The sequence below is a fragment of the Leucoraja erinacea genome, chromosome 32 (genome assembly GCF_028641065.1).
Source record: "Leucoraja erinacea ecotype New England chromosome 32, Leri_hhj_1, whole genome shotgun sequence".
NCBI classification, from domain to species: domain Eukaryota; kingdom Metazoa; phylum Chordata; class Chondrichthyes; order Rajiformes; family Rajidae; genus Leucoraja; species Leucoraja erinaceus.
The window spans coordinates 468,743-493,309 of record NC_073408.1 but is presented as its reverse complement, the minus strand read 5'-3'; the positions used below and the strand labels follow the sequence as shown (position 1 = coordinate 493,309).

Below are 24,567 nucleotides of genomic sequence, written 5' to 3'. Positions count from 1 at the left end.
GCGAGAGTGAGGCTGATGATTTGTGCAACTCTCCCTCACTTTAATCCAAGTCAATGCACAATGACTTCATGACCTGTAACCGCCCAACTGGGCAAAGCAAGATCACCACAGGAGCGCGTGCAGCTGAGAAGAAGCGCACTGCAGAAGCTCAGAGGGAACACGCCGCGCGCATCAGAGGTTGGACAGATTTGGACACAAAATGCTGTCGGAACTCAGTGGGTCAAGCAACATCTGTGGAGAACATGGATAGGTGACATTCCACATGGTTTGGGAGCAGAATTAGGCTATTTGGCCCATCGAGTCTACTCCATTCAATCATGGCTGATCTATCTTTCCCTCTCAACCCCATTCTTCTGTCTTATCCACATAACCCCTATCACCCGTACTAATCAAGTATCTGTCAATCTCCGCCTTAAAAATACCTAACGATGTCCTCCACAGCCTTCTCCTGCAGGGGTGTGTAGATTTGAATAACCTTTATAACATTGTCCACAGTGGTTGCCATTCTTCAAGTGCTGAGAATTTCAAAGGGTTTGGTGTGTAGAGGAGCCTGGATTTCTTACAGCTGATGATACTAAGTGAAAGTATGAGGAGTGGGATATAGACCGGTTAACTGAATGAGCAAGGATATGGCAGCAAAACTGTACAGCAAAAGATGTGACCTGCAACTTGGGGCCCATCACAACATTTATGAAACATTTGGACAGGTACATGGGCAGGACAAGTTTAGACGGATATTGAACAAACGCAGGCAGGTGGGACTAGTGTAAACTCAAACTCACCAGAGACCCCTGACCTGGGGAAAAACTCCACAAAAATGTCAGTGTTTTCTTCCCTTTGCTCCTTACATTTTATCGAATTGCAACATCTCCTCGTCCATCTAATCTCAAAGATCTGAAAATAAGGGAGTTGTTTGTCTTCATTCCCGTGCGATCTCAGGAATAGCTGTGGAGCAGTCCCTGCATTCTGCCAATACCGGTGGCTGTTCAAACAGAACTTTATTACACACCTCTGTCGCTCAGATAGAAGTTAGAAAAACAGTTTTATTTATTTCAGCATGTTTATTTATTATGTCATGTATATTCAACGTTGACAATGGTGTACATGCAGATATATCATCTGTTGATCATAGTGACACAGGAATGACACAAGGTGATAGTTCAAACCCATATTGTTAGCAGTCTGGAGCAGTCAATGGAAATGACATAAAATTCTTGTGTCAAAGCATTTCTCTCTGCTTCATTCATATATTTCCAGGTCTACGGTGAATCTTCAGGGTTTGTAATAATTTTAACCCATATTCAGCTATTTTCAAGCAGAAGAAAGTTTTGAATGGTTTAGAATGTATTTATTTGGATGTGCAGATCTTGTTGAAGCAGCCGACTCTTATACTGAGCAGTTACCATGCTGTAAATATTATCTCATCGTGCTAAATGTTGTTATATAGATCTGAAAGTATTTGGGGATTTTCCCATGATAATAGGAAGTTAGATGCTTAACTCCTAATGAAACAAGAATGTGTATTCCCATGCTGCTAAATGTGGCCAGCTTAGACATTGGACAACTAAACATAGACGCTGCTTATGCAGCCTGCAAGCTCTCTGTTTGGGAGGCTTTGTATACTTTGCCAACTGAGAAGCGCTGGAATTAGGAACAGCTCCAGGGGACAGTAATGGATTTCACAGATGCTGATGATGCTAATGTTGTTTCACACTACACAAAGCAGTTCAGCTTGTCGTATCATTCTGGTTAATCCCCAAAAGTGTACAAACATGTAACCTGCTTTCACAGCAAATCCTAGACTTGGTACCATCTTGTCAGGGAATGTGGAATCTACAGGGGTGGCGGTGGAGGCAGGTACAATCGTAGCATTCAAGAGGTTCTTAAGACAGGCAAGTGGATCTGCAGGGAAGGGAGAGATATGGACTTGTACAGGCAGAAGTGTTTAGTTTAACAGGGATTCATGTTCGGCGAGGATATTGTGAGCTGAAGGGCTGTGTTTTATATTGTATGTACTGATCTATCTCACTAAAGGGGCTGCTTTAATGACCTAAACCACAGAGGGCTAGTTTCATTACAAGGTTCAGATGGGGAGGTTTGTGGGTGAAGGATCAGCCTGTGTGATGAATCTTAGGGGTAGCTCCATATCAGCCAGAGGGAGGTCATGGTAAGAGTGTAAACTGCAAGGACCACCAGATACAAGAGGAACAGGAACCGATCAAGTCTGTAACAGAATGCCAACCATTCATTCTTGGGATTGCTGTCCACACCCAGGTTGTGAAGGCAGAGTTTGATTGAAGAGATCTCCTCCTGTAGCTGTTCCAGTGGCAACCTCCTGCGCTGGAGATCGCGGCTCTCTGTCTCCAGATGCTCCTCTTCCTGCTGGACACCAGCTTTAGGGTCACTCCCAGAAACTTTACCAAGAGGAGACATAACAGGAACAGACGTAAGTCCTTAAGCTATTCAATTACAACGTGGCTTAACTATATCTTAACTCCATTGGTCTGTGTAACTAAGATCTGTCAAATTCACTTCTGAAACGTTCAATTGCAATGTGGTCTCAGCGGCTGTCTGTGGTGGGACCTCACCCCCATGGAATGAAGGAGTCCAGCTCACACCATCACTAAACACTGCAGACATTGTAGAGCTGAAATGAAAACAGAAAAAGGTGGAAGCACCCAGCGAGACAGGTGGCAACATGTGTGGAGAGAGAATCAGTGGGGGAAATGTTTCAGTTCAATGATGTTCACACTGGATGGTGAAAAAGTAGAATCGGGACATGTATGAACTTGGGGGGGAGGGGTAGAATCTGGACATGTATGAACTTGGGGGGGAGGGGTAGAATCGGGACATGTATGAACTTGGGGGGGGGGGGGGTTGGGTTGCTGAAGTATGAGTGTGGATCGTGAGGGTAAGGATCAGGGGCAGGGTGGCGTTTCACATCGTGGCCTTTGATGGACAGCTTGGACGGGGGTTTCTCTGTTTCTGTCTCTGCGGATGCTGGCTCGAAGGGCCGAATGGCCTACTCCTGCACCTATTGCCTACTGATGCCCCACTGTGTGTTTCCAGCATTTCCTGGATTTGTTTTAGCTTCTCAGCATCTGCTTTTCTCTTTCCCACAGATGCTGTCTGGTCTGCTGTACAATCCCCATATTATTCTTAACTTCAGATATCCAGCAAGCAATGTGTTCTGGATCACACACTTCCTGCATTCTTTCATTCATTAGTTTATCATCTATGTACATGTGCTCTGGGCAAATCAGTTGCTATCTTCAAGACTTGAACCCTCTCTCTCAGTTGATACCAACATGTACCATCCAACCTGGATCTTCAGTCGATTCCAGATATTCCACTTAATGCCCGGTAAAAATGGTGACGGAAGGAATGTTGTCACCTCTGACCTTTGCAGGAGAAAGGTGCCACTGTCTGCTGGCCACTGGTATGGAAAGGGAACTGACCATAATGGGAATGTTCTGTAAAGCATGGCTCCTTACGCCTATCATCACCGTTCCTTCCTCTGGTCTCCAGTGATGGACATGGGCTCTCACTGGTGCTGTGGCCGGAGGGGCAGCTGTTGGCCGTAAAGCAGATTGGTTCTACATCCTCATTCATGTTCACAAGCTGTACGATAAAGATGGACTCGGCTAAGCTGATGACAAGCAGAGCCATGCAGACAGCAAAGAACACACCTGTGGAAGAGCAGATCACCATAATGGTCACCTCAACGGACCAGGGCACAACTACCACACTTACATCTAACATTGTATGTAATCAAGTTCTCTGCTCACACACATCACAAACTGTTCTGAATACAAACACATGTCAAGACATCCAATTATGCCCATTATTTACTCTTTAATCATTATTTTTTGATTGGATTATCCTCTTGGTTGAAGCTTACTGCATGCAAATCATTATTACAATAATAAATAACAATTCATTGGCTGACAAAACGATGTATTTGTTCATGAAACACTCGTCCCTTTCTCTGCACGGTTCAAGCTAACTTGTTCATGTTCAATTCAATAGTTTTTATCATCACATGGCCTTAAATATGTTGTGCAACCTGTTTCCTGGGAGATTATTTGTCCACTGTCATTTGGTTTTTACCTTATCCAGCCCCAACATCCATCTTCAGAGCATTAAAACAACCCAGTTTCTTTTCAGAAATGCCACTCAATCTGCAGAATGTATTCTTCAATATTTCATCCACTCATTTCACCCCACCATTAGAAATTAATTTGAACCAAGGTGTCAGATATGGAGTATTAAAGATTAGCCCTGTAGCAAGGTCCTTCTGATTGTATCTGTCGAGTCTTATTTAATTCCAAATGTTGATACTAAGCTCAATACAGGGGCAATGTGGGGATGATTCGGTGCAGTGTGGAGCAGTGACTCTGAAACAACTATCCTCCACCTACCGCATTTGCTGGAAAAGTTACTCTGCTTTTCTCGGGAGCAGTTGTTGTAATTCCTCCACTATTTAAATAGATCACATTTAATGAGCAACCTTACTTTGAATATTTCCAACTGATAGTTGAGAAATAAAGACGCTGTTGTCAATAAAGATGCAGTTATTTAAAGTTGATGAAAGAGCATCTTACCGATGAGTGGAGTGTGCAGAGCAGTGATGGCAAGCTCGTTGTGGAGGTTGATACGGAACACTGTGTATCCCAGCAAGGTGCTGGATTTGAACGTTATTCTGCCGCTGCTGTTTGGAGGCAGGAAGTAGCTGGTCACATCAACCAGCATCAGGAACATGCTGGGCAGCAGCAAACTGACCACGTGGAGCAATGGTCTCCTCCTTATTACAACCTGCAAAAAGCAAACCGCTTTTGAAGAACGTTCTCTCCAGAGATGCTTCCTGTCCCGCTGAGTTACTCCAGCATTTGGTGTCTAAAATCAAACTGCTGTTACATTATGGTTATTTTCCTCAGTCCTCTACAACGTTATGTGGTGGGTTTAGGGCATTGGATGGGTGAGAGTGGGGGAGATATGCTGTTATATTTGCCCAGCTGACCAGAGAATTAACTCTTTAATGAATCATTTCCCACCACATCCTCCCCAACACCAGGGGATTGTGGAATTAAATCCCATTAAGACTTTGTGGGAATTTAGGTCCAAAAAGGACTCGCTCAGGGCTGGGTAGGAAGGAACTGCAGATGCTGGTTTAAACTGAAAATGGATACAAAAAGCTGGAGTAACTCAGCAGGGCGGGCAGCATCTTTGGAGAAAAAGAATAGGTGACATTTTGGGTCATGACCCTTCTTCAGACCGAGAGTCAGGGGGAGAGGGAGATGAGATATAGACGGTGATATAGATAGATCTATCATTTCCTTTCACCTGATAGTCTGAAGGGTCTTGACTCGAAACGTCACCCATTCCTATTCTCCAGAGATGCTGCCTGACCTGCTGAGTTACTCCAGCTTTTTGTGTACAGATCTCAGGATTACCACTGTCATGACATCTGCCAAAGTTCCCCCAAAATGTAGAAGTCGGAGTCCCTCAGCTAATTCATAAAAACACCCCTCCCCATAAAACATATTCCAATACGGATTGGGGGGGGTGGGGGGCTGGAGAGGGGAAAGGGTAGTCAGAGACAAATCATCCATAACTCACACATTGTATTAATGTTTTAAAATCTGAAATAAAGATTGTGTGTAAAATCTACAAGGAAATTCGAAACAGGATCGTGTGTAGAATATGTGAATAATCAGCCTGCTACAACATTCATGGAGTTTAAAGTTGATCTCAACACATCAGCTCCATATCCAGAATGTAGTCTTGATGTAGCCCTTAGCTTCTATCCTTTCATGTCCTGTTATATTTATGATCTTTCTTGTGCTTTGACAATGTTTGATTCAATGGGAATATTTCCATTTTTTTAATATCCTATGAAATTGACATAAAAGATGTCTGCATCATATTTCCGGGTTCATTGTGAGTGTAGATTTCGAGTGATCTCGACGATCGACTTACGTTAAACTGAATCTGAGCGTAGTCATCACCATCGCTCTGCAGCCTTTGGTATGTGGAAGGGACAGAGAGAAGCTCCCACTCACTGTCACCTAAAAACGCCCGGGTGTCATTCTCAACCTCCGCAAGACTTCTCCAAAACTTGAGGTTGACATCATTTACTGTCATAAAGCAAAGAGAAAGGGAGCAATATCACTTCATATGGCAATATTGTTATTATTCATTCATGGGACTTTAGACCATAAAGCCTAGGTGGAATATTATGGAAGAGTGTAATAGAGGAGGGCAGGAGAATGGGGTTTGGAGGGGGAGGTAGATCAGCCATGATTGAATGGCAGAGTATGGCCTAATTCTACCCCTATTCCTTATGACCTTAAAAGGCCATTTGGCCCATCGGGCCTGCACCGCCATTCATTCATGGCTGATCTACTTTTCCCTCTCAACCCCTTCTCCCCATAACCTTTGACAATAGTTTGTTTTGGTCCCTATCATAAGGGGACAGAATCGGTCCAGATGCATCTTACTGAATGCTTTATGTCTGAGGGGGGTTTAGAAATTATAACGGTTTTGATAAACTAAAGTAGCAATATTCCTGGGTCAATGATCTGGTAACTAGAAGGTAACGTTGCTTGGGAGTTTAGGAGACTTCTAATTAGGATTAGAACTCAGAAATAAGGAGGAAGCAGAATCTATTATACATGTTTAAAGGAGAAATAGAAAAATAAATGACAGCAGGGCAGGAAGATGTTTGGGAAATTACACCAGAGAATGGGATCATGTCAGCAGTTCTGCCAGCTAGGCTACTCTGTCACAGAATGGACATCTTGTGAATTGTAAAACAGGTGGAGTACATTCACCCGCTGTTGCCCACCTCAATAGTAACAATTATTGTTGTTGGCAGTGCTGGCTCAAAGAGCCAAATGGTCCACTCCTGCACCTAATGTCTATTGTCTATTGTCAAATATACTCTCAGCTCCATTTCTGAAATTCAGTTCCATTGCTGTCAATGGAATTGAATCTTAGGAGCAGAGATCAAAGCTCTAAAGTGACTTTGACCACAAACCAGCCATGAATCTCTCCCCTGGATGTAATTTTCAGGAGTTCTTCTCCAAAGATCTGTTACACAGCTGAAGAGAAATTGATGCAGACCTGTTAGCAGAAGTATGAAATGCTTCCAGTAAAGTCTAGAGAGACAAGGAAAAGCAGATAAACGTATTGCTGAAAACAACCCCCCTGCATGCGGTGACTTTGTGGTCACCTATCGGTTCCGTCTCTCCTCTCATGTGTCCGGAATAATATAATCACCACCCCTCAGACAGTCACAGGCCACTTCTGTAAAATATGTCTCCATTAACTTGTCTTGATCATTTACCATCCAAAGCACTTATGTTGTAACCAGATCCATATTGCAATGTAAGTGGATAACAGGCACACGTAGGTAATTGGCGGAGAGGAAAGGATTCATGGCCGGGACAAGCAGGCTGTTACAAAGGACCAAACTGTCACACAACGAGAGATGCAATCAGGTTAAGCTTTGAGTGCTTGACTTTATTTCTTCTTTCCCTGTGCAATCATTTTCATTTTTTTTAGAAGCGTTTAACTGACACTATGTTCCAGATTTATATTGGAGATTTAAATAACATGCTCACTCTATAGTGACAATCTTCACAATTCACAATTCCCATCAAGTCGGGGAAGGCAGGGGGTTTAAAACCGACCCCCAGATCTCTCCTGCTCACAATTACAATTATTGGAAGGCTAAAGACATACCTGATGCTGAAACATAACTTTACTATTTTAATTACCTCTCCCATTATCTGTCTGTAAACTGCTCCAGTGAAGATTGAGGAATGCAGGCTTTTAACATTTTTATCAACCCCACACTATTATTCCAGATCCTTCCAAAAGCCCCCATGTTGTTTACCGATAGCAGATGTGGGAAGTGTTCGCACAGTTACAATTTAAACCTACTCTACATCCTGTCCCTTCAACCCTTGCTACTAAAGAACATTGTTCCATCCATCATGTCTTTCTCCTGCCTGTCCAGCCTTGTTTTATTGTCCCACCAACTTGATGCTCGGCAGACAGAAAAATAGGCATCTGAAGAAGGGTCTCGACCCGAAACGTCACCCATTCCTTCTCTCCAGAGATGCTGCCTGTCCCGCTGAGTTACTCCAGCATTTTGTGTCTATCTAAAGTTGGAGGGAAATGGATTCTGAAATGCAAATAAAGCAGGGAAAGGAAGGCGATTCAGAAGGAGATGTTTTATTTGGATGGAAGAGATTAAGGGATAATAGTGTGAAATAATGTATAGAGGAAGTGAAAATATGGATGGAGTATAGAGTGATAGAGTCTTACAGGGTGGAGACAGGCTCTTCAGCCCAACTTACCCACACCGGCCAACATGTCCCCGTTACACTGGTCCCAACTGCCTGCATTTGGCCCATATCCCTCTAAACCTGTCCTAACCATGTAGCTGTTGAACTGTTTCCAAGCATGGTCATTGTACCATCCTCACTACTGATTTCACCCAGTACTAGCACTGTAGATGTTTATGATGTTGAACAGCCATGCAGATGTTGATGGTGTTGACCAGGTGTATAATGGCCAGGTGCTTCTCTCTGCCCACCTGTGTGCATCCAGCTGCCAAAGGTGAAGCTACAGTTCTGTTGGTCAAAGGGGAAGGCGTAGATCTGCAGGTTACAGGCAGAGACCACCTGCATCGGCTTGTAGTTTTTAACCACTCCAGAGGCGTTCACATACACATAGGGCAGGTGGGGTGAGTTGCCGATGTCGATACTGCAAGTGAAAAATAGCGGCACTTGTTTACAACCGTCAACAAACTTAACGTGAACAGTTGTGATTGTTGGCAAATTCCTGGCAAAATATTCCACGGCAGAACATGTGAGATTAAATAATATTTGAGACTCAATGTGGACCCTTAATCCAGGCACTGAGAGTAAAATAGACACATGTTCATCCTCATGAAGGTTAGAATCTGTTATTAAAATGTACAGGCCATACAGAATAAATCTAACAACAAGAGATGGCATAGGTCCGTCATTGAGATGCAGTGCATCGGAACAGTAGATTCCCCCCCCCCCCCCCCCCCCCTTCCCCCCTCCCTTCCCCCCTCCCCCCCCCCTCCCTGCCCCACCCAGTCGTGGCTGAGTGAGTTCCCCATGTTCCAGGATCAGACTGCACAATGCTTCTGTGTGTTACCTTGCCAGTGTGGCAACAACAGATGTGGCATTGAACAAGGTTCCATCGATGCTCTGCAGTGGATGTAGAAGCTCACACTTGTGCTAGTTTGAAAAAGAGATGTTGAGTTGGGTTTATTGTATAGTGAAAAGCTTTAGTTGGGGAGTAGCTGTGATATTTGTCCCACACACACAATGGCCTTGTCTCCATGATGCTTGTGGGAAGTTGCTTTGTACAATTTGCTGCAGTTCCTCCAATACACTATGATTGTGTCCACTCAGTGTTCTACAGGGTTTTGCTTTGGACAATAGACAAATATATTTGATGAAAATCAAAGTTCCCTCATCTACTGCTGAGAACACATGGTTTATGCCAATTACTTACAATTCTTGAATGATTATGTCAGGGATCCAGATAGCTTCAACAGGCAGAGAAATTTCATTGATCTGGTCAAAATGTGTTGGGTCCCACACCAGGTAGTCATCCATCCATAGCTGCAGCAAGAGTGAAAGAAGGCAGTGTGTGAGATTGCCCGTTTATATCCATGTTCTATAACTCCGACCATGCGTGAACATTGGCAATAGAACGGTGTTGATGTCCAAATTCAATAAAAAGGAACTGCAGATGCTGGTTTATCCCAAAGATAGACACAAAATACTGGAGTGACTCCGCAGGTCAGGCAGCATCTCTGGAGAACATGTCTGACGAAGTCCTGACCCAAAATGTCACCTATCCATTTTCTCCAGAGATGCTGCATGATAGACCCAATAATCCAGCATTTTGTGTCTATCTTTCAGCCCAAATTCAAGATTGCACAGATGAGAGTTGAGCCGGTGAAACAAGTCAAGAGCTTAAAGGAAGCTATACGTCCTCTACGCTCTTAACTTTAATGGTTCAACCTTTATGTTCCTGTCCCTTCTAGGGTTGTTCAAGTGTTATTGTTGCTACCTTTGATCTCCAGGCGTGTTGTGGAATGGTTGACTGCTCTGCTTTGATGTTAATGAGGGCTTTTGCTAAAATGAGCAGCAGAGTTCTCAGCTCGTTAAGCACCAGTTGGTCCTCATTACACTGGGACTGGGACTGTTTGCAGAAATGTCAGCAGAATAGGTTGACAAAATATATCAATGATCCAGGAATGGTATAGAAGAAAATTCTATTCTCTCTGTACTCAATCATCCTTCACTTAAAGTGATCACTGGTTCCTCGCTCCCCTCCATTGAGTCTGTCCAAAGCAAGCGCTGTCTGCGGAAGGCGCTCAGCATCGCCAAGGACTGCTCTCACCCCAACCATGGGCTGTTTACCCTCCTACCATCCGGGAGGCGCTACAGGTCTCTCCGTTGCCGAACCAGCAGGTCGAGGAACAGCTTCTTTCCGGTGGCTGTCACTCTACTCAACAACGTACCTCGGTGACTGCCAATCACCACCCCCCCCCCCGACACTTATTATTATTTATTCAAATCGTTTGCTATGTTGCTCTTCCAGGGAGATGCTAAATGCATTTTGTTGTCTCTGTACTGTACACTGACAATGACAATTAAAATTGAATCTGAATCTGAATCTTAAAGACTTAACATTCAAAAGTCCACTAATTTTCAGATGCATTTTGAGATAGGGCTGGAAGCACAGTGGGGCTGCACAACGGTTGAGTTGCTGCCTCTCATTACCAGAGACCCGGATTCCATCCTAGGTACAGGTGCTGTCTGTGCGGAGTTTGTACGTTCACCCTGTGACCACGTGGGTTTTCTCCAGTCCCCGACACATTTCAAAGACATGCAAGTTTGTAGGTTAATTGGCTTCTGTAAATTGTTCCTAGTGAGTGGGATAGAACTGTTTAAGAAGGAACTGCAGATGCTGGAAAATCGACGGTAGACAAAAGTGCTGGAGAAACTCAGCGGGTGCAGCAGCATCTATGGAGCGAAGGAAATAGGCAACGTTTTGGCCCGAAACCCTTCTGGGTTTCGGCCCGAAATGTTGCCTATTTCCTTCGCTCCATAGATGCTGCTGCACCCGCTGAGTTTCTCCAGCACTATTGTCTACCTAGTGGGATAGAACTGGTCGGCTTGGACTCGATGGGCTGGAATAGAAACATAGAAATTAGGTGCAGGAGTAGGCCATTCGGCCCTTTGAGCCTGCACCGCCATTCAATATGATCATGGCTGATCATCCAACTCAGTATCCCATACCTGCCTTCTCTCCATACCCTCTGATCCCCTTAGCCACAAGGGCCACATCTAACTCCCTCTTAAATATAGCCAATGAACTGGCCTCGGCTACCCTCTGTGGCAGAGTGTTCCAGAGATTCACCACTCTGTGTGTGAAAAAAGTTCTTCTCATCTGGGTTTTAAAGGATTTCCCCCTTATCCTCAAGTTTCTATGTCTGTTTCTAGGCTGTATCTCTGAACTAAACTAAACAGGTCATAAAATACTAGCTACTACCATGTTGTGGGCAGATATTTGTCCAGATTGACAGTATCCTCAATGTAACTGCTGAGAACTGATCTGTACATCCATCTCACCAAACCAGCGCTCCAAACAGTGATTTAACACATAGACACATTCTTTAAACCAGATCCCCCTCTAAATCTGCTTGGCCTCCAGAAGACTAATTTTAATTGGGTGTCTTTGGTTATTTAATAAAATATGTTGCAGCTTTAAGGGCACTGACTGTTCACAGTTCTGTGGGTTTCTGACATGGAAAGGCAGAGTTGGATTTTCCTCACACAGGTACCGTCTGCTGCCCAGTGCTTTCACCATTATCTGGTTTTATTTCACAGTTCCAGCATCACCAATTTTTTTTTTTGTCTTCACCAAGATCAATCACTCCTAGGTACACAAAAAAGCTGGATAAACTCAGCGGGTGCAGCAGCATCTATGGAGCGAAGGAAATAGGAAATCAATCACTCCTATTTTGGCACCTCATCCTTGGACTGCCTGATATTCTCGGGGGGTGAACTTGGTAAGTATAAATAAAATAATTAAATTAAAGAAAGAGAATTTGGTTATGAATAAAACCGGGTAAAAATCTAATATTCGCTGGTGATAAAATACATTGTTTAGTTTAGTTCATTGTCATGTGTACCGAGGTACAGTGAAAAGCTTTTGTGACATAGACATAGACATAGTGTGCTCACCAACACACTAACCAATAGGGCTATTCCCCTGTCCCTGGATATGTCATAATACTGGGAAACGTACACTAGTATATTTGTGTATTAGGTGACATAAACCTGCAACATGTTGCTGTAAGCAGCTATAACTTAGCTAAGGTAGGAGGGTGATTGGAGAACATGTTGACAATGACTGATTCTAGACATACCTGCCGGTACCACACACTAGTGGTCAGCTTCTGGTTTTGTCCATCCTGAAAGGTAACAAAGAAAAAAATATTTGTGAAATACATGTTCGTTCATTTTGATGCAGATTTGTAAACAAGTTTGTGAATATTAGATAATTAATTTTATCGAATAATTGGTTGTTTTTGCTGGCATCTCAATTGTTAACTGTTACTTATGAACTAACTTTGCCAGAGCTGTGTAAATGAGATATTCACCCTGTGGAGTAAAGACAAGATTGAAAGTCTGGTCTCACACACCAACGTTGAACTGAGGAAACGTTTCACCAAGAGAGCATTTCCTGTTACACACAGAATCAAACCACATTCACACAATAATTCCTGCTTCTCCTTGGAGTCATGACCTCAACCAACAGAATTAAAACTCTGTTAGATATTTGACTATGATGTTTTACACGACAATGAGATTATTTTAAAGGTGCGGCGTTAGGCAGCACATGGGACTGTTCCGTACTTTTGTAACGTTGTGATGATACTTGTGTAACTCCCTACAGTAGGTTGTGTAAGCTGGGGGGCAGTGTTAGCTGTGAGGAGGATGCTAGGAGACTGCAAGGTGACTTGGATAGGCTGGGTGAGTGGGCAAATGTTTGGCAGATGCAGTATAATGTGGATAAATGTGAGGTTATCCATTTTGGTGGCAAAAACGGGAAAGCAGACTATTATCTAAATGGTGGCCGATTGGGAAAGGGGGAGATACAGCGAGACTTGGGTGTCATGGTACACCAGTCATTGAAGGTAGGCATGCAGGTGCAGCAGACAGTAAAGAAAGCGAATGGTATGTTAGCTTTCATAGCAAAAGGATTTGAGTATAGGAGCAGGGAGGTTCTACTGCAGTTGTACAGGGTCTTGGTGAGACCACACTTGGAGTATTGCATACAGTTTTGGTCTCCAAATCTGAGGAAGGACATTATTGCCATGAGGGAGAGCAGAGAAGGTTCACCAGACTGATTCCTGGGATGTCAGGACTGTCTTATGAAGAAAGACTGGATAGACTTGAATACTCTCTAGAATTTAGAAGATTGAGAGGGGATCTTATAGAAACTTACAAAATTCTTAAGGGGTTGGACAGGCTAGATGCAGGAAGATTGTTCCCGATGTTAGGGAAGTCCAGGACAAGGGGTCACAGCTTAAGGATAAAGGGGAAATCCTTTAAAACCGAGATGAGAATAACTTTTTTCACACAGAGAGAGGTGAATCTCTGGAACTCTCTGCCACAGAGGGTAGTTGAGGCCAGTTCATTGGCTATATTTAAGAGGGAGTTAGATGTGGCCCTGGTGGCTAAGGGGATCAGGGGGTATGGAGAGAAGGCAGGTACGGGATACTGAGTTGGATGATCAGCCATGATCATATTGAATGGCGGTGCAGGCTCGAAGGGCCGAATGACCTCTACTCCTGCACCTAATTTCTATGTTTCTATGTGTACAAAACACAGCATCTCACTGTACCTCAGTACCCTGGATACATGTGACAAGAAAGAAAGTCCTCCGCTCAGTTCGCAATAACCAACCTGAACTCCCGGTGGCTCAGCACTTCAACTCTCCCTCCCATTCCGAATCCGACCTTTCTGTCCTGGGCCTCCTCCATGGCCAGAGTGAGGTCCACCACAAATTGGAGGAGCAGCACCTCATATCTCACTTGGGTAGTTTACACCCCAGCGGCATGAACATTGACTTCTCCAATTTCAGGTAGTCCCTGCTTTCTCCCTCCTTCCCCTCCCCTTCCCAGCTCTCCCACAGCCCACTGTCTCCACCTCTTCCTTTCTTCTCCCCCCCCCACCCCCACATTAGTCTGAAGAAGGGTCTTGACCCGAAACGTCGCCTATTCCTTCGCTCCACAGATACCGCCTCACCCGCTGAATTTCTCCAGCATTTTTGTCTACCTTCGATTTTTCCAGTACTTTCTTAAACAGAAAGTATCATTCATTCAACATACTTCATTGGATCAAAAAACTTGCTACATCCTTGATAAAAGGTTTGAATGAATCTGCCTGTTTTTCTCCCAAGCAGCGATCCATGCAGTATTCTTCCAAATATAAAGCATGATCTTGTTTTAAATGTTAAATTAAACCATAACCCCTGTATATGAATATGTATGTTAGTGTGAATAGCTTACCACATCAAGCACAGCATGAAGGATGAAGTCAATATAAATGGTAGTGGGCTGTGTCCAGTTCTTTACTGGTCGGATGCCTTTGTCATAGTTGAGCAGTAGTGTCTTTGTTAGATGATGTACTGTTGAATTCTGCACTGATGCACCAGAGCCAACAATGCCTGAGGAAGAGAACAAGTTAACATAATTACCCACAAAACTGTTGGGGTGATGGGATTTCTATTTTACACACAATACTTACCACACTATAGTTAACCATGATGGCACAGCTGGTATAGCTGATGCCTTACAGCACCAGAGACCTGAGTTTGGTCCTGACATTGGGTGCTGTCTGTGCAGAGTTTGCACGTTCTCCCTGGAACCCTGTGGGCTTCCACCCACATCCAAAGCCATGCAGGCTGGTCAGTCATTTGGCCTCTGTAAACTGTGGTCAGTGTGTTGGGGTGGATGAGAAAGTGGGACAACAAAGAAACACAGAGAGTCAGAGAGCTCAGAATCAGGTCCATTGGCCCATGCCAGCCAAGATGCCCCATCTAGGATGGTGCGTATGTGGAACGAGCTGCCGGGGGAGGTAGTTGAGCCAAGTACTACAACAACATTTAAAAGACATTTGGACAGGTACATGGATAGGAAATGTTTAGAGGGATATGGACCAAACGTGGGTGACTGGGACTGGCTTAGATGGGGCATCTTGCTTGGCATGGATGAGTTGGGTAGAGGGCCTGTTTCCATGCTGGATGACTCTGTGATTCTTAACAGGGGTATTTTATTTGAAGTACAGAGAGGTTGGATACATACACTTGACTCCCTGGTACATCGGCACAAAGCAGCTGCAACATGTTGCCCTCCACTTTCATAGTTCAATGACAATGAATCATGGAAATGATGCATGATATGTGGTCACTGTCATGAAGTGCATTTAGCACCACCACTACTTAATGTAGGTGAATCCCTCAAGCCACCGACTGCCTCCTGCTCCTACCACCAATACAAGTTGATATTCCTTTTTTATTGCAGCAATAAATTTTGCTTTCAACTCCTTGGATGATCTTGCAGGCCTCATTTGTGATCATGTTAATTATATCTGTTGATGGTAATGACATAACCCTTGTATTAGATTCCCATTATAAGGGCCATCTCATTCTAAAACAATTTTCAGTGCTTATTCCCATAGCACAATGGATTGTTAATGGCTGTGTGTTAAGAGCCTGATTTCCAAAGTAATTATGTCTCTAAAGGCCTCTTCTTGAAAAGGCATTTACCTTGCAAACGGTCCCTGTGGAGATTTTCCACTTGGTAATTAATGCTCAGATTATGGAGTTGTAGAACTGTGTAGAATTTGTCGGTAGGGAGATATAATGTGGAAAGGCAACTTTGTCTTAACGTTTCAGTTCCTTTGTCTTGAAGCAATCGCCTGTCAATAATCACATTGATAGATGAATATCACCTATTTTAAAAACTCAAGCACTATCTTTCAGACAAACGTGCCATGAAATTCAAGGCCCAATGTTTTAAACTACACGACACAGGGGTGTGTCATCATAGGAAGTTGGATTAATGATGTTGAATATAAATAATGATTTGATAAAATTGCTCCTGTAGTCTTTAAGGTTATTAAAATAAATAGCATGTGAGCAGTGAGTTTTAGGCATCATTTCAAACACAGTTTTTCAGAGGCTCCTGGTTTGTGCGGCTTTATGAACTCAATAGATGGTAGACAAAAGTGCTGGAGAAACTCAGCGGGTGAGGCAGCATCTATGGAGCGAAGTAATAGGCGACGTTTCGGGTCGAGACCCTTCTACAGACTCAATAATAGTTCACTATCAATGAGGAATGAGTTGGTCGATGGGACCCAACAGGAAGGATTCAGCCCAGGCAATGAAAGTAGCAGACGTGATTCACACTTGAGGTAAATTTAGAAGAGCAATTATTACAGTCGATCTAATAAAACAGGGAAAGAAAGAAAGGTTTTGATAATCGCATTTTAACTGGAAGAGACGAGTTTGTAAAAACAAAATTGTTGGGATTAATTACTCAAACATTTTAGGTCAGGAATTGAATCAAAGATTCAGCATTCCCACTTATTGGTCAAACTGGAAGTATCATTCTGGTAAGGAGCAACAAGAGATACTATCGACTAATACACAGCACTACACTACAGTACATACACTAATACTGTATATCACTGAAATAGTCCAGTAACTGGGGAATGAGGTTCCCCGCCGCTTATACTGGCCAAAATGACAAGGCTGACAGTAACTTGTAAGATAAATACAAAAATAGTTAAAAAAGTCATCCTTGGACTGAAGGACACATCTTGTTGCCTGAAGTAGATGCAGGTAACCAAATATAAAATACTTACTGTTAAAATTCTATTCATTTATTTGAGATAAGGAATTGAGTTCCCCATAAACGGTAACACATACGTGTGTTTTTATAGTTACTAAACCATTTTCATTATCAATATGAATGCATAAAATCTATTTCTTTCAACAGAGCTAATTTATAAGCATCCTTGTATTAACAGTAAAGATTGTAGAAACATATCACTGTGAATTGCTTCTGTTGTGGGGTGGATAATAGAACAACAGAATAAAACTTTAGTTACATAATTTTACACCTAGATAATGCAAAATGCTCATCATCTATTCAGTTAAGAAAATTAAAACTATTCTTAAAATATCTCAGTATTTTGTTAAATATATTTAAGCTCCTGTTCTGAAAAAGGGTCTCAACCCAAAACATCGCCCATTCCTTCTCTCCAGAGATGTGGCCTGCCCGGCTGAGTTACTCCAGCATTTTGTGTCTATCTTCATTTCAGTTCTGAACACTCAGCGGGTCAGACAGCATCTCTGGAGAAAAGGAATAGGTGACTTTTCGGGTTGAGACCCTTCTTCAAACTGAATCGGAGAAAGGGAAACGAGAGATATAGAACGAATGTCCTATTTTTCCCATTTGGTAACAAGACTGATAAACATCTTGCAGCAATGTCAAAAGCTGTGGAAGCCGGCTGTAGTTTACAATAATTCCGAATTACATCAATCTAATACGTACAAAACCAGTTTGAAAATTCAGACAGATAATAGAAATGTTTCCTCACGAGACCTTACCTGTAATCAGGCCGAAGAGGAATAGGGCCAGTGACATTTCTTCCCGGGAGGAGTTGTGTTTTGAGTCTTTGCTGCTTTATCTCGATTACAGTGGACGCAGTGAGAAACATGTGGCAATTCTGACAATGCAGAGTTTCCTTTCTTTAAATAGCAGCCCGGTGAACTAGTCCCATTTAAACTCTATCCATTTATTTCCTTCTGTGATCATCTGATCTCTGGGATTATTCTGATTCAACAGGTCTAAACGAAGAAGTATTTCCTGAAAAGATTGTAATTTGGGCTGCAGTTTTCTGACGGGGGATTGGAATTTGATTTGACTGCAGGTTGAGAGGAAGTAAATGGATAAAGGTTTAATGGGATTGAATCTCCTGGGATTTGTCAAGTCTATACTCCGTAAATGTAAATGCATTGAATGCTTTCCTACGGCCGTTTGTGATACTGGCAGGATTAAATCTTTATCAGTAATCAATGATAAAATCATTTCTTATTTTGTGCTCAAACAAGAATATTTTATCATTAATAATCAGATTAATATATCCACATTAGTAACTGCAAGAAAAGGCTGAGGGTTTTTTTGCATTTTCCATTTATAGTTTCTCCTGAATGTTACATAGTACCACCATGAATTAAAGCAGGTATAATATGTTAATTTATGATCATTTAAAAATATTGGCAGATGACCATATACATTTTTACATGGTCTATCATTGACACACACCTGATTTTGAGCAATTTTTAAGTCAAATGGCCAAATAAAATAAAAATTGGGAACGTATTATGAAAATTGGTTTTATCTGTCAAAGATCAACGTCAAATTCTGCCGGAGAATTGATTGGTTTGGTGACGGCTATGGGCTGGCTCTGCCTGTGGCTGCTCTGTGCTCAAGGGATTATAGTGGAGATGGGGATAGCAGGACGGGGTCTGCACCAGGGTGGGAGATGAAGGGAAGGGTGTTGTGTAAAATTGGAGAATTCAGTGTTCATTCCATTGGGTTGCAAACTACCCAAGTGGAATACAAGATGTTGTTCCTCCAGATAGTGTGTGACTTCACTCATCGTCTCATTTGTACTGAAACATGCCAGCGCAACGGGCCAGGTTTACTTCCGATTAACACTAGTTTACAAACCCTGTGATGTTCTAACACTCTCCAGCAAAATGGCATCATTCATTGCAAAAGGCACAGTAAAACAGTTGATAAAACATAGTCCCATCGCAATCCCTTTAGTCCCTGAGATGACATTAAATATCAAGTACCCGTTTACGTTAATCCCATTTTACTCTCCCCTCAGTTTCTGTCCATTTGCTCCAGATTTGACCACACACCCATCTCCCAATAGGGGCAATATATAAAACCCAGTTGATCTACCAAACTGCAGGATTATCAGATGTTGAAGGAAACCAAAACACCCAGAGGAACGTGAATGGTCACAGTGAATGGCCACAGGGAGAATGGCCACACAGTGAATGGCCACAGAGTGAATGGCCACAGGGTGAATGGCCACAGGGTGAATGGCCACACAGTGAATGGCCACAGGGTGAATGGTCACACAGTGAATGACCACAGGGTGAATGGCCACACAGTGAATGGCCACACAGTGAATGGTCACACAGTGAATGGCCACACAGTGAATGGCCACAGGGTGAATGGCCACACAGTGAATGGCCACAGAGTGAATGGTCACACACAGGGTGAATGGCCACAGGGTGAATGGTCACACAGTGAATGGCCACACAGTGAATGGCCACACAGTGAATGGTCACAGGGTGAATGGCCACAGGGTGAATGGCCACGGGGAGCATGTGTACACTCCAGACAGAGAATACAAGAGGTCAGAATGGGGGATATGGACACAGGCTGCTGGACAGTGCAGTGACAGCTCTGCCAGCTACACCACTCATGCCCCCAGTAATGTTGTTGGTCAGATCTGAAGATGGCAGTTCAAGCCCCAGCTGGAGAATCAAGTTAATTGAATCCTCTATTGGACTCGATGACGAGGAACTCTGATGATGGGTCTCGACCCGAAACGTCACCTATTCCTTCTCTCCAGAGATGCTGCCTGCCTGTCCTGCTGAGTTACTCCAGATTTTTGTGTCTATCTTTGGACTTGATGATTAGTTTGTTTGACTTTGTCTGCTGAGGCCTTTACCTTCCGTCACTGAAGTTCAGACCAAATCCATAAGGGGGTGGTAACACTCAGAGTACAACACAAAGACATACCTTACCTTGACATCATGGGGAGTTGAGGGCAAAATGGTAAAGGCCTGTATTTCTGTTGAGAAAGTAATATTGTATTTCATTGCAAAATATTGTTAAAAAATTATAATTTTTTAATTATATATTCCTTTAATTTAGAATGTTATATTGACCTTGGTCAGATACCAAAATACAAAATGTATGTTAGACATAGTCAAGTCAAGTCAAGTCAAGTCAAGTCAAGTTTATTTGTCACATACACATACGAGATGTGCAGTGAAATGAAAGTGGCAATGCTCGCGGAACAACAAAACAACCAAACAAATTATAAACACAATCATAACACACATATTATTTTACATAATAAATAATAGAAGGAAAAACGTTCTGTACAGTTAGTCCCTGGTGAGAAAGGCGTTTACAGTCCGAATTGCCTCTGGGAAGAAACTCCTTCTCAACCTCTCCGTTCTCACTGCATGGCAACGGAGGCGTTTGCCTGACCGTAGCAGCTGGAACAGTCCGTTGCAGGGGTGGAAGGGGTCTCTCATGATTTTGTTTGCTCTGGAGTTGCACCTCCTGTTGTATAGTTCCTGCAAGGGGGTGAGTGAAGTTCCCATAGTGCGTTCGGCCGAGCGCACTACTCTCTGCAGAGCCTTCTTGTCCTTGGCAGAGCAATTCCCGAACCAGATGGTAATGTTCCCGGACAAGGTGCTTTCCACCGCCGCTGCGTAGAAGCACTGGAGGATCCTCGGAGACACTCTGAATTTCCTCAGTTGCCTGAGGTGGTAAAGGCGCTGCCTTGCCTTACTCACCAGTGCTGAGGCGTGTGATGACCATGTCATATCCTCAGAGATGTGGACTCCCAGATATTTAAAACAGTTCACCCTATCCACAGGATCCCCATTTATACTCAATGGAGTGTATGTCCTCGGATGATGTGCCCTCCTAAAGTCCATGATCAGCTCCTTCATTTTTTTGATGTTCAAGAGGAGGCTGTTCTCCTGGCACCAGAGTGCTAGATCAGCCACCTCCTCCCGGTAGGCCTTCTCATCATTGTCTGAGATCAGGCCCACCACCACAGTGTCATCAGCAAACTTAAATTATTGAATTGGAGCCGAACCTAGCCACACAGTCATGTGTGTACAGGGAGTACAATAGGGGGCTGAGGACGCAACCCTGGGGCGATCCTGTGCTCAGGGTGAGGGACTTCGATGTATTCCCTCCCATCTTGACGACCTGGGGCCTGGCGGTGAGAAAGTCCAGGACCCAGGCACACAGGGAGGTGTTGAGCCCCAATTCCATTAGCTTCCCGGCCAGTCTGGTGGGGACTATCGTGTTGAAGGCTGAACTGTAGTCTATGAACAGCATCCTCACGTAGCCCCCCTTCTGGCTGTCCAGATGGGAGAGAGCGGTGTGCAAGACCTGGGAGACCACATCGTCCGTGGATCTGTTCGGACGGTATGCAAACTGCAACGGGTCCATGTTCCGAGGGAGGAAGGCGCAGATGTGATTCTTCACCAGCCTCTCAAAGCATTTCATGACCACCGAGGTAAGGGCCACCGGACGGTAGTCATTCAGACAGGCTGGGGAGGCATTTTTTGGTACCGGTACAATGATGGATTTTTTGAAGCAGGCAGGGACCACGGACTTGTCCAGGGAGAGGTTGAATAATGTTGTGAGCACTGGAGCTAGCTGCGTAGCACAGGACTTGAGTACTCGCCCCGAGATGCCATCGGGGCCTGCAGCTTTTCTTGTGTTCACCCGTGTCAGTGCCCTCCTCACGTCGTGCTCGGACAGCGAGAATGTGTGCATATTCCTCCCTTCAGCTTCAGTAGCCAGCCCACTGTCGGTACATAGAGAATAGGTGTAGGAGTAGACCATGCGGACCTTCAAGCCCAGCACCGCCATTCAATGTGATTATGGCTGATCATCCAGAATCAAAACCCCAAATGTTGCATATATATCATTGATAACTTTATAATATTAAAAATGAGTCAATGTGTAACGTACATAGTATTTGGAACTGGTTCTGAGTTAGTTACATATCACAATATTGTTGTATTTTTGTTATATTGGAACAATGTTGTTGTATTTCCAGAGAATATTCTGTGTGGTGTATTAGTTTGTAGGTTAATTTCGTTGTCTCTGTAATGCATTTCGTTGTCTCTGTACTGTACACTGACAATGACAATTAAATTGAATCTGAATCTGATATCACTAGTGTAAGGTTGATCTCTGGTTGGCACGGACTTGGTGGGCCGAAGGGCCTGTTTCCACATTATACCTCTCAACTAAATATACTAAATGTACTTAAGAAGGAACTGCAGATGCTGGAAAATCGAAGGTAGACAAAAATGCTGGAGAAACTCAGCGGGTGCAGCAGCATCTATGGAGCAAAGGAAATAGGCAACGTTTTGGGCCGAGACCCTTCTTCAGACTCTATGTATACTAATGTACTGCTGAGGATGCACTGCTGTGGTACTTTCACAGTCACTGTATGATTTGTGCTAAGATTAAATATATTTACCTCTTAGTCAGCTGAACTTCAATTCCATTTTTAGCACCTGGATAGATGTGGGGTCCCAATATGGAACGTGTAGAAAGGAACTGCAGATGCTGGTTGATATTGAAGATAGACACAAAAAGCTGGAGTAACTCAGCTGGTCAGGCAGCATCTCTGGAGACAAGGAATAGTCTGAAGAAGGGTCTCGACCTGAAACGTCACATATTCCTTTTCTCCAAAGATGCTGCCTCACCCGCTGAGTTACTCCAGATTGTTGTGTCTTTTCGCAATATGAAAAGTCAGGTATTCACTAGATTGAAGGGAGGTGTACAGTGTGCCTGCCTAAGGCTGTGATTTGGGACCATTGCATTTCCTAATGTATATTAATACGCTGTATAAGGCACAGGTTCCACATGTACAGACAGTACAAAGCTTAGTGAGAGACACACAAAATGCTGGAGTAACTGCGGGTCAGGCAGCATCTGTGGAGGGTAATGGGCAGATGCCGTGTGGCGAGACCCTTCTTCAGATAAGAAGCATCCCAACATCATCTGTCCATCTCCCCCCACAGACTCTGCCTGACTGGCTGCTGAGTTACTCCAGCACTTTGTCTTTTGTTCCAGATTCCACCAGCATCTGCACTTCCAGATAAAGTGCTTTTTGACAATAGACAATAGGTGCAGGAGTAGAGGCCATTCGGCCCTTCGAGCCAGCACCGCCAATCAATATGATCATGGCTGATCATCCACAATCAGAGCTAAATCTAACTCTCTCTTGAAAACATCCAGTGAATCGGCTCCTGTGGCAGAGAATGTTCCCCCATCTCCGACAGATGCAGTTACTCCAGCACTTTGTGTTTGTCTCGGGCTAAACCCGCATCTGCAGTTCCTCCTGTACTAAGTTGCGCCGCAGAGGGGCGACAACCTGCCGCGGGGGCGCGCCTGGAGCGTCGGGGGCGCGCTCGGTAGCGGGGACGGGAGTGTTTGTGTCTCCCTCTGTGTCTCTCTCTGTCTCCGCGTCTCTGCCGCCCGCACGGAGCCGCAGCCTCGGGAACGCACTCGTCACCAACTTGGAAGAAGAAAGTCAACAAATAGTTTGCGGGACAGAAGGAGAAGGAGAAGGAGAGAAGGAGAGAGAGAAGGAGAGAAAGCAGGAGAGGGAGAAGGAGAGAAGGAGAGGGCAGGATGACGGCGGGGGAGAGCCGGGCGGAGCGCAGCGTCGACAACAACAAGGTAACTGTGGCAGAGTGTAATGGGGACAGTGTGGGAACTGGGGTCACATCTCCCCCCTCCTCCCTCCTCCCTCTGCAGCGGTGGGGACACAGTGTGGGATACTCTGTCCCCCCCCACAACCCCAACCCCAACCCCAACCCCAACCCCAACCCCAACCCCCACCTACCCCACTGTGAGGGAGTTTCCCTGCAGTGGCGGCACTAACTCACCACATGGCCTCGTGTTGTTGTAAAAGTAGTTTCGCTTTGCATTGATTTCTGTTTTAAACGCGGCTCCTTTGTTTGTTACAGTAGTTTTGGCTGTAGTGGGGGGGAGGGGGAGGGGGCTGTAGGGGGGAGGGGGTTGTGGAGGGGAGGGGAGGGGGTGGGGGGGAGGGGGTTGTAGGGGGAGGGGGTTGTGGAGGGGAGGGGGGGGTAGAGGGGAGGGGGTTGTGGAGGGGGGGGGGGGTTGGGGAGGGGAGGGGGTTGTAGAGGGGAGGGGGCTGCGGAGGGGGGAGGGGGTTGTAGAGGGGAGGGGGTTGTGGAGGGGAGGGGGTTGGGGAGGGGAGGGGGCTGTAGTTGTTTGGGGAGGGGGCTTGTGGAGGGGAGGGGGTTGGGGAGGGGAGGGGGCTGTGGGGGGGGGGGGGGGCTGTAGGGAGGGGAGGGGGCTGTGGAGTGGGGAGGGGGCTGTAGGGGGGAGGGGGGGGGTGTGGTGGGGAGGGGGCTGGGGGAGGGGGGAGGGGGTTGTGGAGGGGAGGGGGCTGTGGAGGGGGAGGGGGGCTGTGGGGGGAGGGGGGGGGGGGGTGGGGAGGGGGGGAGGGGGAGGGGGGGGGAGGGGGGGGGGGTTGGGTGGGGGGGGGGGGGGCTGTGGAGGGGAGGGGGTTGGGGAGGGGGTTGGGGAGGGGAGGGGGC

General features: G+C 44.9%; 2 protein-coding genes across 4 annotated transcripts in view; one reads left to right on the top strand and one right to left on the bottom strand.

Moving 5' to 3' along the window:
• Positions 1-1,336: 1,336 nt before the first annotated feature.
• Positions 1,337-23,993, bottom strand: htr3b (5-hydroxytryptamine (serotonin) receptor 3B). Of its 2 annotated transcripts, none has more exons than XM_055660491.1 (11): positions 23,887-23,993; positions 19,972-20,018; positions 15,901-16,052; positions 14,642-14,799; positions 12,494-12,538; positions 9,562-9,671; positions 8,606-8,775; positions 5,980-6,137; positions 4,605-4,815; positions 3,459-3,689; positions 1,337-2,414 (listed from the first exon to the last, which is right to left on the bottom strand). In XM_055660491.1, the coding sequence occupies exons 1-11, from the start codon at positions 23,926-23,928 to the stop codon at positions 2,131-2,133; spliced, it is 1,608 nt and encodes a 535-aa protein (XP_055516466.1). In that variant the 5' UTR covers positions 23,929-23,993; the 3' UTR covers positions 1,337-2,130. The 2 variants fall into 2 exon arrangements, with proteins under 2 accessions (XP_055516466.1, XP_055516467.1); XM_055660492.1 differs by having other exon boundaries at positions 3,495-3,689.
• usp28 (ubiquitin specific peptidase 28) overlaps positions 23,388-24,567 on the top strand; it is a 51,069-nt gene continuing 49,889 nt past the window's right edge. Inside the window, exon 1 of one of the 2 annotated variants that reach the window (XM_055660487.1) lies at positions 23,388-23,677. In XM_055660487.1, the coding sequence (XP_055516462.1) occupies positions 23,630-23,677 (48 nt within the window). In that variant the 5' untranslated portion in view covers positions 23,388-23,629. The remainder of the gene's footprint in view (positions 23,678-24,567) is intronic. The other variant, XM_055660489.1, reaches the window with a different exon arrangement.

Bases quoted from the DNA above. Each gene is read 5' to 3' on its own strand.
- htr3b (XM_055660491.1), bottom strand. From the start codon at position 23,928: ATGCAAAGCGAAACTACTTTTACAACAACACGAGGCCATGTG. The intron at 14,800-15,900 runs GTAAATGCCTTT...TCTCTTCCTCAG, and splicing joins CCACAGGGACCGTTTGCAAG to GCATTGTTGGCTCTGGTGCA. The intron at 8,776-9,561 runs GTAAGTAATTGG...TTTCACTTGCAG, and splicing joins GACATAATCATTCAAGAATT to TATCGACATCGGCAACTCAC.